The sequence below is a fragment of the Lissotriton vulgaris genome, chromosome 10 (assembly GCF_964263255.1).
Source record: "Lissotriton vulgaris chromosome 10, aLisVul1.2, whole genome shotgun sequence".
In the NCBI taxonomy this organism is placed as follows: Eukaryota; Metazoa; Chordata; class Amphibia; order Caudata; family Salamandridae; genus Lissotriton; species Lissotriton vulgaris.
In genome coordinates this window covers 157,469,631-157,485,025 of record NC_141698.1, presented here as the reverse complement: position 1 = coordinate 157,485,025, position 15,395 = coordinate 157,469,631, and the positions used below count along the sequence as shown (strand labels likewise).

The following is a 15,395-nucleotide window of genomic DNA, read 5'->3' as shown; positions in this document are numbered from 1 at the left end:
AGAGCAGCCCCACCCTGCCCATTGTCATTCTGTCTGCTGGCTGATTGCCACATACAGAATGACAATGGGCTAGTTTGGGGTGTTACAGCATGTTGTGGGCCTTCTCCTGCCACGGTCTAGGGCAGGGAATTCTGTTAGGGTCAGATGTAAGAAATGTACAAAATAAATGTACAAAGTTAAAAAGAAGAGGTTATAGTTCGTAGACAGTCTCATCATTTCAGATCTGAAGCATTTTTATTATTATATAAAACGAACCTACAGTTGCTGCTTTTTTATTATTTATTTTATGCAACTAACATCCATTGACAAAGCCAATAGTCATGGCTTGTTGTAGGTCTGATGTTACTGGATGCAATGATAAAAACAGCAAAATACCAGTCGGGCGGCACATTATGCTCAGCACATATTTTTAGCTGAGGTGTTTTAAGCCACACCCTTAATTATATCAGACACACCCCTTGGGGAAACCCCCAGTTTTTTCATCCCACTTAAAGCCCTGGAAACAACACAATGTCACAATCACCTCACGCCCTGGCATCATGCATGTCTCATGAAAAGTTTTCCGATTGCCTATGTGCAGGAGAAAAGTGAACCCCCCCCCACCCTTGCTTCAGAAACAACCGCATGGGTGAAGTTCTTGATGGGCCTCCTCTGTCTGCAACTAGATGGGTGAGTGGATGGGTGAAGGATGGATGGGTGGCTAAGTGAAAGGGGAATGGGGAGAGAAAAAGAGAATGGATGGGCGAATGGGCGCATGGATGAGTGAAACGAAGAATGTAAAGATGGATGAGGGAAAGAATGCATACATGAGTCAAAGGGAGGGCGGTGAGCCTGAAGTAAGGATGGATGGATGAGAGAAAGGGTGAATGGGTGGACAGATGAGTGACTGGGTGGATGGATAAGTGAAAAGATGGCTGGATGGGTGAAAGGGTAAATGGTTGGATGGAGGAGTGAATGGATGGATGGGTGGAAGAGTGGATGGATGAGTGAAAGGATGGATTGGGGGAAAGAGTAGATGGTTGATGGATGGATGAGTGAAAGGGTGGATGAAGGGACGGATGAGTAAAATGATGGATGGAAGGATAGCTGATGGTTAGGTTTGCAGATGGTTGAAAAGGTTTGGATATGGATGGGCACACAGATGGAAGGACAGAATGAATGATGAAAGACTGAATGATGGATGAAAGAATTAATAGATAACAAAATGTAAATTTGAAATGGTGGATATCAGGGGTTTGATGGAAGGATGAATGGCTAGATCCTTGGACATAAGAGCTCCTCTGGGAGGGTTGTGATGACTTGCTTGGCTTTCTTGGTGCCATAAGAGCTTTAGTTCAAAGTGGGAGGTATTTACATTTTCTGGTTACTCCTTTGCCTATGTGTTACTATTCTATATTTGCTGAGTGCTTATGTGTAGGATCTATACATAATGCATAACATTTTGAATGATACACAACTGCTACTTGAATGTTGCACAAGTAAGTGTAAATGTTTGCATGTTTTGTTTTAGGTGTAAGGTTTTAGGGAGAGCCTCATAGTGCCATGAGATGTGCTTGAGATGTATATTGTATTTGAAGCAATAGGCAAGGCGTCAAAAATAAACTACGTGATAGTGCATCGACAGGGCATTCTTTAAGAAAGCTGCAGGGAAAAGCACCTTTGTGACTTCCGTCAGCTTGTGCAACTCTCTGCGAAGACCCCATAAGCAAAGTAAGATTCCATATTATAAGTTCCACCTGCTGAAAAACACATAATGCGTTCCCTATAGTAAAGTGGGTTCATCACAGCAATCCTCCCTTTAGTTCACCTATACGTGCCGCTTTACATCTCATAATGGCATTCCGATAGGAGATGCTAGTAACAAAGTCTATCTGAGCAGATCTTCCTGACCACTTTTTTCACCAAACATGCCTGCTCATGACCACGCATTGTAAACAAATTATCAGACTGGACAACCCAGTGCAGTAACCATATAAATAGATCATTATCATATGAAATATCACAAAAAGACTTGCTCAGTTGCTGAAAGCTGTGCGCATATCGAAAAACAGTGAAGTGTACGACTGTCTCGACCTAATATAAAACGTACTTTGACTTGTACTTAAGTGGTTGTCTATTTACTTACTTTTATTCTATTGCACAACAACTTCTGATGTGTCTGTATAACTTACCTTTTGTCCCGAAGTTTTGTCCTGAATTTTGACCTTTTGTCCTGAATGTTTGTACTGAATGTTGACCCTCTGTCCTGAATTTTTACACTTACCGTCCTGAATTTGCACCCATGCCAATTTGTCACCCTAGTCGTAACAGTTTTTATTATCCAAAGCAAATGGTGTTCTTTTTTTAAAAAAGTTTAGTTGTTCTCTTTTTTTAAAGTTTAGTAGGATGGATGACGTTATACCCCAGCAGCGGTCACATTCCTATATGGATTCATACATAAGTTTGCACTACGGCCAGCACAGCTGTCCTGTTACACTCTGAGTTCGATTTCCTCACATGGGATCTCGAGTACGTATCTACGCCCAAAGTCCACCTGCTGGTTCCTGAACTCTGACAAAGTGTTACTGAAGCGAACAGACAGGCAATTAGGTAACCGTGTTATTTTTTTCTAGCTCTTTCAGAAGCCTGATATAAACCAGATGGCAGAGAACGGAAACACGCCCCTTCACGCCGCCGTGACCTTTGGAAACACGCGCATCGTGTCCATGTTGCTAAGCTTTCCCAGAATTCATGTAAATGCGCTGAATCATGACTGTGGCGGCGCCAGCGCATTTCATCTGGCTGTTACATACGGTAATGTTTCTAATATGTGTAGAATATGAAGTTAAACAACTTTTTACCGATATTGGTCTGTGAACAAACCCTCTAAATTCTATGTCAGGACAGGAGGCTCCGATTATGCTTAGTCTCATTTCTTTACTGACACATAGCAGCCAATCACATTACAGTAAAGAAAAAACAGCAATAGGGCAACCATAGAGTACACCCATAGTATATAAACAGTCTCAGAGGTAACAACTTCCTCTTTCTTTGCTGCTCCGCAGCCAGTTAAGTGCTTTATCTTACTTACTTTATATTTCATTGCTTGGCATTATACTGTATTGTGCCTTGTTGATTATTGCCGCTTTGTGCTTTGACATTGCGCTGTGTGTCGCGCGTCTGGGGCTTGGGCTCCGTTGTTGTTTATTCGCGTCTTTTCGCCGCTTCACGCGTGCAATTTGTTTGTTTACCGGAGCGTGTGTCTCACCTCCGTTGAGTCGCCGAGCGCTTCCTAGCTGCTCGCGCGCTGCTTGTGGAGCGGGAGCAGGGGTTCCGTTTGTTTTGTGAGCGCGAGCGCTCTTCGACGGTTCTCACTGGCAGGCGACAGTCGCGCATGCGCGCTGTCCCATTTCCGGCTGTTTTCTCTTCAGCTGGTTTAACGACGGCGTTTGTTGACGTTTTGCCCACGGCCTGTCAGTGCAGTTAACCCCGTCCGACGCTGACGTCTTTTAGGACTTTGGTAGTGTTTTTTCTTGGCATAGGCTCTGCCTAGAGTGTTGTTTGTTGCAGGCTTTGGCTCCCTCCACGTTCTATTTGCTACCAAGACAGGTTTTTCCTACTTTTAAGCCTGCTTTGGGGTTATACACTCCCCCTTGACTGGTGTTTCCAACACTCCATATTTCTAGTCGTCTTGTGGGCTTTTACCTCTACCTTGGTGTAGAATGGCTGAATATTTTTATGACGTGGAAGACGACTACTACTATGCTGATGAGGAGGAAGGCTCCTTGGAACAGGACTTAGTTGAACAATTGGATAAGGGTGTTCAACAGTCCGTTAACAAAGCACTAGTACGTGCTATTAACCCTTTGAAACGTCATCTAAGTCTATATGCTCAACAGCAGGGCTGGTTGCCTGCTTCCAAGAAGACGGCAAAGTCGCCTGTTAACCCTCACAAGACTGATTTTCAGCGTCTGGCAAAAAGTTTAGCAGCTGCGCCATCCTCATCTGCCGGTCTTCATGAGGCTGATTCAGACAATGTGCTATCTTCAGCATCTTCTGACCATGTTTCTCCTCCACCTAAAAAACGGGTCTGTAAAGAACATTTTGTTGACGCTCCCGAGTGTCCTTCGGTGCTCAACTTCGAGCCTGCAGACATATTCCATCCAAACTCTTCCTCATGGGTGCCCTCTCCAGCTGTAGCGGCCTACATTGAGGCGCATATCCGCCAACCTTTTGAGGCTTCCGTTCGTGCCCGGTTGCGCTCAGAGTGCCCGAGGCCTGATTTGTCTGCTCACTTGGCCGAGACACCAGACGTTGACCCCATGATGGTCACGTATTTGAAAAAATATGCCAAGGACCCGAAGAAGGGCCTTGATAGATCTTGGCGGTCTTGTCAAGATAAAATGTTAGACCTGCTTGGGCCTCTCACTAAGATTTTGGACCTTGGTTTCAGAGCACAAGAAGCTTCTGCCCTGGTGAACCCTAAGGAGATGATCGAATGGGCGCAACGGGCGATTTGCCTTTTGGGTAATGCAAACTGTGCAATGTCTGCGGAACGTCGCAGGTCCATTTTGTTAAAGCTAGACCCTAGACTCTCTGAATTGGCCACTTCTGAGTCGGGCCCTGAGGCGGACGGCCTCCTGTTTGGTCAACCATTCCTTAAAGAACTTACGCGCTTTGTTTCCACCTTCAGTGGCATTGACAAGGCGCAGGCCTCCTTGCGGCGAGCCATGCGTCCGGTTTTTGGAAAGGCCGGACGAGGTAGGGGACGCTCGTTCGGCCGTGGCTCTGCCAATCAGTCCCAGAGAGGCAATTCCTCTCAGCACAGAGGCTCCTACGACGCAGGTTATTCATCGAGAGCCAACTTCTATCCTTCCAGAAAAGGAAAAGGCCAGTACGGCAAAGGACGTTCCGGTGGTCATCAGGGATAGTACCAAGATTCCCACTCTACAGGTGAGCCTGATTCATGCATGCGATGTGATGTTGGGGGGTCGCATTCAGTTTTTCCTGCAGAATTGGCGCATGCTCTCCGGCGATGCTTGGGTGCTACAAACTGTTCAGGGGTTCAGGATAGAATTCTATCGCCCGATGCATCAGACTTCTCCCCCTCCTTGTCTGCGTTTTTCTCTTCAGGATCAGGTTTGTCTCTCCGAGGAGATAGACTCTCTTCTCAAAAAAGGAGCGGTGATTCCAACCACCCGTCATCCGAAGGGGTTTGCCAGTTTTGTCTTTCTGGTCGAGAAAAAAGGGGGCGGTGCTCGTCTTGTTCTCAACCTGAAAGACTTCAACGGCGGAGTCGTTTATCGACATTTCAAGATGGAAGGCATCCATCTGTTGAGGGATCTCCTTCGAGAAGGGGATTGGATGGTCAGACTGGACCTCAAAGATGCTTATCTCGCGGTTCCGATTTACAAACCACATCGCCGTTTTCTCCAGTTCCTCTGGCAGGGAGTCTGGTACGAGTATCAGGTTCTCCCGTTCGGTCTTTCGTCGGCACCATGGTGCTTCACGAAACTGTTGAGACCAGTTGTGGAACATCTTCGGTCGCTGGGTGTCAGGTTGATTATTTATCTGGACGATATTCTCCTTATGGCGGATTGTCCACTCAAACTTCTTCAACATCTGGAATTGTCCATCACTCTTTTACAGTCTCTGGGTTTTCTAATCAATGTCCAGAAATCGGTATTGGTTCCAGCCCAGCGTATCGATTTCCTGGGCTTCCAGATCGACTCGGTAACTTGACAACTTCTCTTGCCCAACCAAAAGATGCGTTATATCAAGAGAGAGTTGACGTCTGTTATTTCCAGACCGACTGTGTCGTTGAGGTCGTTGGCACGTGTAGTCGGTCTGCTGGCGTCATCCATTCAAGCGATTTTTCCGGGTCCCCTGCATTACAGGGCAATGCAGCGCCTGAAAATTCTTCATCTCAGGAAAGGTCTCGGATATTCCGATCAGATTCCTCTTACGGAGGAGGTCCGGTGGGAGATGCAGTGGTGGTTGGACCACATGGAGGCCTGGAACGGCCGAGCCCTCTTGGGTGTGTCTCCGGATCTAGTGATAGAATCCGATGCCAGTCGGTGGGGCTGGGGAGCCCGTTGCGGCTCGGTCTCGACCGGGGGTCGTTGGTCCCCTCAGGAATTGAAGCTTCATATCAACTGTCTGGAACTCCTAGCGGGTTCCTTTGCGATCAAATGTTTTTCCCCCCTGCAGACCAGTTGTTGTGTCCTTCTCCGGATGGACAATATATCGGCAGTCCGCTATGTGAACAAACTAGGCGGGACCAGGTCCAGAATCCTAGCGGAGATCGCCAAAGATTTTTGGCACTTCTGTCTGCAGAAGAAGATCACTGTTATTGCGGAGTACCTTCCGGGATGCCACAATCAGATAGCGGACTGGCACTCCAGACATCTCCGGGATTACAGCGATTGGAGGCTGCATCCGCGGGTCTTCCGTGCTCTCCATCGGCGTTGGGGTCCTTGCCAACTAGATCTCTTTGCCTCACGCCTCAATGCGCAACTTCCGCATTTTTACAGTTGGAGACCGGACCCTCAGGCTCTGGCCACGGATGCATTTCTCCAGCAGTGGCCATCGACCCTCTGCTATGCATTCCCTCCGTTTCTAATGATTCCCAGGGTATTGGCCTACTCCAAACGATTTCAGACGGATCTGATTCTGATTGCCCCTCTCTGGAGGGCTCAAGCGTGGTTTCCGGTCCTTCTAGAAATGTGTTCGGCTCCACCGTTTCTCCTTCCCCCATTGTGGAATCTCCTGTTGGACCCTCTCGGAAGTCCTCATCCCCTGATCCTCTCAGGCTCCCTCCCCCTTCTCGCGTGGAGGATCTCGGGGATCGCTGGTCGCTCCCAGGCCTTTCAAGTGACGCTTCCAAGCTCCTTGGTGAAGCATGGGCTCCCAATACTCACAAACGGTATAAGGGGTCTTGGAAGCGTTGGTGTGATTGGTGTTCACAACAACAAGTTGATCCCGTTTCAGCAGATATCAGCATGATTGTTAATTTCTTGGCCTCCTTAGCCACCTCTGGTCTGGCCTATTCGACTATCAACGGTTTCCGGTCGGCTATCTCGGCGGGTCATGCCCACATAGATGGGAAACCCGCGGGTGAACATCCTTTTGTTTCCAGGTTACTTAAAGGAGTTCGTTTTGCGAAACCTCCCACTCCTAAGTATGTTACCTTGTGGGATGTTTCAGTTGTCCTCAGATTTTTGGAGGCATGGCCTTCCAATACTTCCTTATCTCGCAAGCAACTATCTGCTAAATTGACTATGTTGCTATGTTTGGTTTCATGTAAGCGCGTGTCGGACGTACACGCTTTGGATCTAGCGGGTCGCACCTTCACTCCTGAAGGAGTTTCCTTTCGTCTCTCCAGACGCACCAAATCTAATACACCTTCAATTTCTTATCCTGCTTTCCCTTCTCACCCCAACCTTTGTGTGGTTCAATGCCTGAAGGACTATGAGGTGAGTACCGCTTCTTTGCGCTCAGACATGCAGGGTCAACTGCTGATTGCATTACAAAAGCCTTTTCGCCCTGTCTCTCCAGCTACCTTAGCGCGCTGGGTGCGGGGACTTATGTCTGAAGCTGGAATTGATGTTTCTGTGTTTGGCGCACACTCTGCACGTGGAGCGATGGCGTCCAAAGCTTATTCCATGGGTGTTACTCTGTTTGATATCATGAAGGCTGCAGATTGGTCATCTGCTTCTGTGTTTAAGACTTTTTACTTTAAGCCTATCGATAGTGTTGCTTCTGTGGTGGTGGATCAGCTTTAAACAAGCATAATCGGAGCCTCCTGTCCTGACATAGAATTAAAAATTTGCAAACATTCGTGACAAGAATTTTCAATTCTATTAAGGACTAGGAGGCGAGGATTATCCCACCCGTTGTATATGCATGTATCTATTATATTGTTACTATGCAATGCTTCATGGATCTTTCCTAACGAAATGTGATGAATGCTTTGATTTTTTCTCTACCCACCCTTTATTTGCTCATGATTACACAGGATGTGTATTACGGCTTTGTGTCTCTTTTCAGGCTCTGATCCCAAGTGAGGTTCCTCCGGCTCCGCCCTTGTGGACGTTCTGCTGCGAGTTTCTTCTCCTCGTTGGCCTGCTTCTGTTCCTGTGGCTTTTGGAAGTTCCTCCGCCTCCACGTTCGGATTTTGGTCCTTTCGAATGACTTTTTCCTTGGTTTCCTGTTGTTTAATTAGTTCTTCCTTCTGGATTTTGGACAAAGAAAGAGGAAGTGGTTACCTCTGAGACTGTTTATATACTATGGGTGTACTCTATGGTTGCCCTATTGCTGTTTTTTCTTTACTGTAATGTGATTGGCTGCTATGTGTCAGTAAAGAAATGAGACTAAGCATAATCCTCGCCTCCTAGTCCTTAATAGAATTGAAAATTCTTGTCACGAATGTTTGCAAATTTTTAATTCACCACACTCATATATATCAACGATTTGCTTTGTGAGTCTTGAATAGAAGGTTCCGGAATGTATACCAACCTGGCATATGTAGCAACAAAGCGCTGTTCTCTCCTAAGAACTATTTTCAAGAACTAGCGTTTTCCAAAAGATCTCAAATGTGTTTTGTTTTAATATATACGTGCTGTTTTGATTTTTTTAGTACTTTGTTTTAAAGGAGTATGTATACGGGGAATTCCCATGCGTCATGAAAAGTGGTGCAGTAAGGCTGTCCTGTCCCTACATCTTTTATTTCTTCAAGCTCCTATAGGCAGGGCCACTGGAATTATGTGGCACGGAGGTGGGGACAAATTATGCTGCAGCACTGACTAAGTTATGGACTAGTAAATGTAAGTTATTCTGTGTAATGTTGCACATTTTGTGACAGTATTTCATTTTTACACTCACTAACACCGTCTGGGCATAGGTTTCACCACAATTGTACTGGTTTAACACCCAAATATACTAGTAAACCACAGAAATGTGACCAGTCAACCTTTGTGAACGCCGACGGCTCTCCACTGCTTAGCAGCATGTGTTGCTGCATCCTTAGTAACTTTTGATCAGTGCAGTCCTGTAATGCGCAGGAGTGGTGGATGCAAACACACAGGTACCCACTTTCACATGCACACATGTATACTCACACTCAGCACGTACACACACACACACACACACACACCTATTCACAGCATGCATGCACCCACAAATAAACATTCATATACACCTATGCACCCAACATTATTAAAAAAAGGAGAGTAGCAACGCGTCAACAGGTAACATATATTTCTTTTGCTAGTGCTTATTTTTGTATTCCCCGCCCATCCCCCCCAACTGCCCCACTGTTTCATTCTCCGAGCAGCTGCCCCTGGAATGAAAGCAGAAATGGCAGTTGGCTTAGAGGGATCTAGAGAGCAGAGAAAACTTTCCATCCCTACCAGAGCCATATCTATTCTCAGAGGGTTCAAACCTCTCAGTGATATTAAGGACGCCAACAAGACGGGGGACAGCAATAGCACCAAATACCTTATCAGTCATACCAAAGGAAGCAGACTAGTGGTAGACCCTCCCAGCTGCCTGCTCAAGGAGGCAAGTAACCATCAGGATTAAAACCCTGAATTATTACTTCCCCCTTTTCTGTTAATCACTCTAGTCGGGGGGGGGGAAGCATTTCTTGTTATCTGGCAGAGTGGCAACACATAACACAAGACACCTGGGTTTTAAATATTGTGCAAAATGGATATTGTCTCAGGTTCACCAGTCCTCCACCATCCATACCTCCGAAACTGTCCAGTTTCCAACTCCCGTTTTTATGGTCAGAGATCACATCCTTTTACAAAAGCAGGCTGTGGAACCCATTCCTCACCAACAATGAGGAACAAGCATTTATTCCAGGCCCTTTCTGGTGAAATAGAAAGACAAGAACAAATTCAGATCCATGCTTGACCTCTAAACAGCCTACAAGTGAATTCGGTGACAGAAGTTCTGGATGCTGGCATGACATCAACTCTATCTCCAATTAAACCAGGAAGACTCTGTTCCATCGACCTTCAAGACATATACTTTCATGTTCCAATCACCAGAAAGCATCACAAGTTCTTGAGGTTCGTAGTGGACAAGACTACTATCACTACCAATTGCTTCCATTTGGTATGAAATCACCACCCAGAACATTCTCCAAGTGCATGGCAGTGGTGTCTGCCCATCTCAGAAAGCACAAAATATTAGTCTACCCATACCTAGAGGATTGGCTAATCAAGGTGTCAACATCTCAGGAAGCTCAGCTTCACTAATACTGGACTTGCAATCACCTTCAAATGTTAGACCTTCATTTCAACTACAACAAGTCAACTCCATCGACACAATGCAGGCAAGAGTGTGTCCTTTGGAGGAGAGACGCTTATCGATGCTTTGGAAGTGTCACTCTCTCATGAAAGCCTTCCATCCAAAGGTGAGAACAGGATCCTCTCTCCTCAACTCGATGACCTCCTGCATCTTCCTCACACTGAATGTCTGTCTCCACATGCGACTTCTGCTGGAATGTCTCGAGGACTAGTGGGACCAACTGACGGGCAATTGGGAGGAGCTAGAATTATCCCTACATGCAAAGCTGTTCCTGAAATGGTGGTGTCCTCCAACAAACTTGCTCTGAGGGATGCCAATTTATCAAAAGGTTCCTCCTCAAACATTTAACGATCGATGCCTCACTACTGGGATGGGAAGCCTAAATGTTTCACCTCCAATTTCAGGGCAAGTGGTCACAGAGAAGGACAACATATTATATCAATCTCCTTGAGCTATGCGCAGTCCAGCTAGCGTTGAAGGCGTTGGGATCCCACTCCCTGCTTGTTCAGACAAACAATACAACCACCATGTACTAACTCAATAAGCAGGGAGGGACGAAGTCCAGGCCCATGTCTCACGAGGCCCAAACAATCTGGAAATAACTCATAGCCAGTAATCTAACGATCAACGCAACTCACCTTCCAGGTGTCCATAATGCTCAGGCAGATTCTCAGCAGGCTTCTACAAGAAAACCATGAGTGGAGCACCCCAGCCATCGACTTGTTCACCACCGCAGAAAACAAAAAATGCTGAGGCTTTGCTGCGAGGTACTTCCAGACAAGGACACTGGGGAATGCCCTGTGGATCAACTGGTCTAGTAGATTTCTCTATGCTTTTCCGTTGATTCCTCTAATTCTATGAGTCCTCATCAAGCTGTCCCACTCAAGAGCCAAGATGATCCTAATAGCTCCAGAGTGGCTGCGTTAATGGTGGTTCATCGACCTCCTTCACCAGTCCGCTCATCCACATCTCAAGCTGACATGCTGACCAGACCTGCTAACGACGTTTGGAGGCCTTTTTAAACTTGGCAGCTTGGCTCCTGAGCCAGTGCAGTACAGACACCTGAATCTGCCACAAGACTGCATGGACATTGTTAGAATTGGGGGTCTCTAGTTGGCACAGGTAGGTACTTGTGACAAATAGGGACCTTCTCCTCTAGTCAGGGTAAGGTGGTACACTCCTAAAATAACCCCTGCTCACCCCCTTGGTAGCTTGGCACGAGCAGACAGGCTTATCTCAGAGGCAGTGTGTAAAGCATTGGTGAACACATACAGTAATCAAGTGACAACACTACAAATGGACACCACACAGATTGTATATTTATAAAAATAAGTATCTTTTATATAGTTACCACAAGACCATAAACGGAAAAAATAATCAACCAAACTATTAGAAATCAAGAGTTCTTGTTAAAAATGCTTAAATCAAAGTACTGTGCGAGTCGGTAGCCCTGTCCGGCTACAGCGTTGCTGAAATAACACAGAGTCTAACAAATCCAGCGAACTGCGTCGGTACGGGCCCAGTCAAGTGTCGATAGACTCGGTCACAGTACCTTTACTTGATGCGGCAGGCACAGGTGTGCAAGCCGGTTCCGGTGTCCGTCGCGTTGCAGAAAAGAAAGCTTTGCAGGACGCGTGGTCCCTCGATGCGGTGCAGGCAACGGCCCATTGACGGAGTCAGTGGGACCGAGGCGTACATTGCAGGGTGAGCCGGTGCTTCGCTGCGGTACTTGCAACTTGTGGTGCGGCCACCTAGCCGGAGTTCAGGAGCTGGTGTCGATCAGTCCGGACAGTGGTACGAGTCGGGCGGTGCGTCGCGAAGCGTGCAAGCAGTGCCCAACTCCGATGCGTTCACAGGACTCGAAGTCATCACAGGGACCGCGTAGGTCAGACCAGTTGGATTTGGTGTAGCGAGGTGTTGCACGTCGCTGTGTCCACAAGTCGGGGTGCAGGCAGCGGCTCGGTACCGGCGTCAGAATGGAGTCGGTGAGCTCAGAGCTTGCGTTGTTCGATGCAGACTTTGTTCGATGTGGTGCCTACAGGACACCGGGACGGTCATGAGAGTCGGTCACAGCTCCCTGCCTCTGTAGCCACTGAAACAGCGTTTCCAGCAGCAATCCACAAAGGCTGGTGAAGTTTACTGGTTCTGATACTTCGGTCTGGGGGCAAGCTCTCTTCCAAAACCTTGGAGATCTTTCACAAGTCGAATAAAGTGCACAGAAAGTCCTTTCTCCTTTCTTTGGCAGTCAGGCAACCACTGCAGGCCAATCCCCCAAGCAGCACTTCATCTTAGGGATAGTCTCTCTTCAGTTTCTTCAGGTTCCTCTCCTCAGCAAAGGTTTCTTCTTGTAGTACAAAAGTGATCTAATTTCTTGGGATCAGGGTCCCAATATTTATAACCCAAAATCCTTAGTCCTCTGAGGGCAGAGAGACCTTTGCCCAGTCCAAACCAGTTCTGGAGCACTCTGTTGACAAGAATCCTTTCCTTTCACAGTGCAGGGCAGAAACATCAGACGCCCACAGGAGGCGGAGCCAGCATTGTGGAGGAAAGGCACAGCCTTGGAGCATTCTGTTGACATGATTCCTTCTCTCCTTTCACAGTGAAGGGCAGACACATCAGACGCACCACAGGGGGTGGAGCCGGCATTGTGGAGGGAAGGCACAGCCCTATTCAGGTCCCAGGTGCAACTCCTCCCTCCCATCTGGATGCAGATCTCTCTATTCACCACTGGGCCGACTCACCCTGTCTCTTGGAATCTCCCAGCCTTGTCACTCAAACTCCAGACAAGGAATACACAACCTACTAGAGGCAGGCCTGGATAGTTAGACAAGAAAATACCTACTTTCTAAAAGTGATATTTTCAAACACAGAATGTTAAAACCAGCTTCGCTAAAAGATGTATTTTATCATTCTGAGTTCAGGCATACTAAACTCGAATTTCTACCATGTTCCCTGAGTCAGTTAGGATTATAAGATTTAATAATCTAACTGCCCATTCTGGCCTAAGGAGAACAGGTAGCCTTGCAATAGTGAAAAACTAAAATGGCTGTAATTCACTATTAGGACATGCCACACACACCAGGGCTTGTCCTACCTTATACTTACAATGCACCCTGCCCTTGGGCCTACAGTAGGAGTGTCTGACATGAAGAAAAGGGAAGGTTTAGGGACTGTCAAGTGGGTGCACTTGCCCAATCAGCATGACAGTACCAGACTGCACACAGGCTCTGCACATAAATAAATAATGGCAGGCCTTAGACACATTTTACTGCTTCGGTGGGTGGCACAACTGGTGCTGCAAGCCCACCAGCAGCATTTGGATTTAAAAGCCCTGGGCACACTCAGTGCACTGTACTAGGGTCTGGCAAGTAAATCAAACCAGCCAATCATGGAGTCACTAATCCATATATCAATTTACAATAGGGAGAGCATATGCACTTTAGCACTGATCAGCAGTGGTAAAGTGCCCAGAGTAATAAAACCAACAAAAACAGGTTAGACAAAATACAGGAGGAAGGCAAAAAGTTCAGGGATGACCCTCCAAAAAGGGCCAAGTCCAACAGACATCCTCAAAGAGGCTAAGCGGCCTTCAACTTGTTCCGCATATGCCTTCATGTGGAAAAGATTTTTTCATTTGGTGTTCCTCCAAGAATGTGGACCCTAAAACTTGCCAGGAAGATGTCATTCTTCCATAGTTACTCCATTTGGCAAAATCTGGCTTGCAGTTTTATTCTATAAAGCAGGGGTACTCATAGTACGGCCCGCGGGCCGGTGGTGGCCCGGCAAGCCTTCCCTGGCGGCCCGCGGACCTTGCAGACGTCGTACCCGAGTTTTTTTTTAAAGTGTCTGCAACCTGAGCGCGTCCCAGACTCTGCTGCTTTGTGGGGGCCGGGCCGGGCATTCCCGTCATAGTCAGAGTGGGGCTGCAGGGGCTCTGAGAGGTGAACAAAGCCTCATTAACATGACAAAGGTCTTTTAAAGACCTGTCAAGTGCTTGGGTGCGGTTGTGTGTGTGCGCCTGGAAGCTTTCACAGCCCAGGCACACACAGGCAGGGTGAGGAGGGAGAGCGAGGGAGGGAGGGAGAGCAAGTGAGGGAGAGCAAGGGAGGGAGAGCGAGGGAGGGAGAGCGAGGGAGGGAGAGCGAGAGAGGGAGAGCGAGGGAGAGAGGGAGAGCGAGGGAGGGAGAGCGAGGGAGGGAGAGCGAGGGAGGGAGGGAGAGCGAGGGAGGGAGAGCGAGGGAGGGAGGGAGAGCGAAGGAGGGAGGGAGAGCGAGGGAGGGAGGGAGAGTGAGGGAGGGAGAGTGAGGGAGGGAGGGAGAGTGAGGGAGGGAGAGCGAGGGAGGGAGAGCAAGCAAGGGAGAGCGAGGGAGGGAGAGCGAGGGAGGGAGAGCGAGGGAGGGAGAGCGAGAGGGAGAGCGAGGGAGAGAGGGAGAGCGAGGGAGGGAGAGCGAGGGAGGGAGAGCGAGGGAGGGAGGGAGAGCGAGGGAGGGAGAGCGAGGGAGGGAGGGAGAGCGAGGGAGGGAGAGCGAGGGAGGGAGGGAGAGCGAGGGAGGGAGGGAGAGTGAGGGAGGGAGAGTGAGGGAGAGCGAGGGAGGGAGAGCAAGCAAGGGAGAGTGAGGGAGGGAGGGAGAGCAAGCGAGGGAGAGCGAGGGAGGGAGAGCGAGGGAGGGAGAGCAAGCGAGGGAGAGCAAGCGAGGGAGAGCAAGCAAGGGAGCAAGCAAGGGAGGGAGAGCAAGCGAGGGAGAGCAAGCGAGGGAGAGCGAGGGAGGGAGCGAGGGAGAACGAGGGAGAGAGAGCAAGGGAGGGAGAGCGAGGGAGGGAGAGCGAGGGAGGGAGAGCAAGCAAGGGAGAGCGAGGGAGCGCGAGGGAGAGAGAGGGCGGGAGGGAGAGCAAGGGAGGGAGAGGGAGCGTGAGGGAGGGAGAGCGAGGGAGGGAGGGAGAGCAAGCAAGGGAGAGCGAGAGAGGGAGCGAGGGAAAGAGAGGGAGGGAAAGGGAGCACGAGGGAGGGAGAGGGAGGGAGAGCGAGGGAGGGAGGGAAAGGGAGCGCGAGGGAGGGAGTGCGAGGGAGGGAGCGCGAGGGAGGGAGCGCGAGGGAGGGA

The 15,395-nt window shown here is 48.5% G+C and overlaps 1 protein-coding gene across 1 annotated transcript in view; it reads left to right on the top strand.

The window, feature by feature from the left end:
* LOC147684877 (uncharacterized) overlaps positions 1-15,395 on the top strand; it is a 308,164-nt gene that overhangs the window by 253,255 nt on the left and 39,514 nt on the right. The window contains exon 4 of the mRNA XM_086940749.1: positions 2,613-2,793. Within this exon, the coding sequence (XP_086796875.1) occupies positions 2,613-2,793 (181 nt within the window). The remainder of the gene's footprint in view (positions 1-2,612; positions 2,794-15,395) is intronic.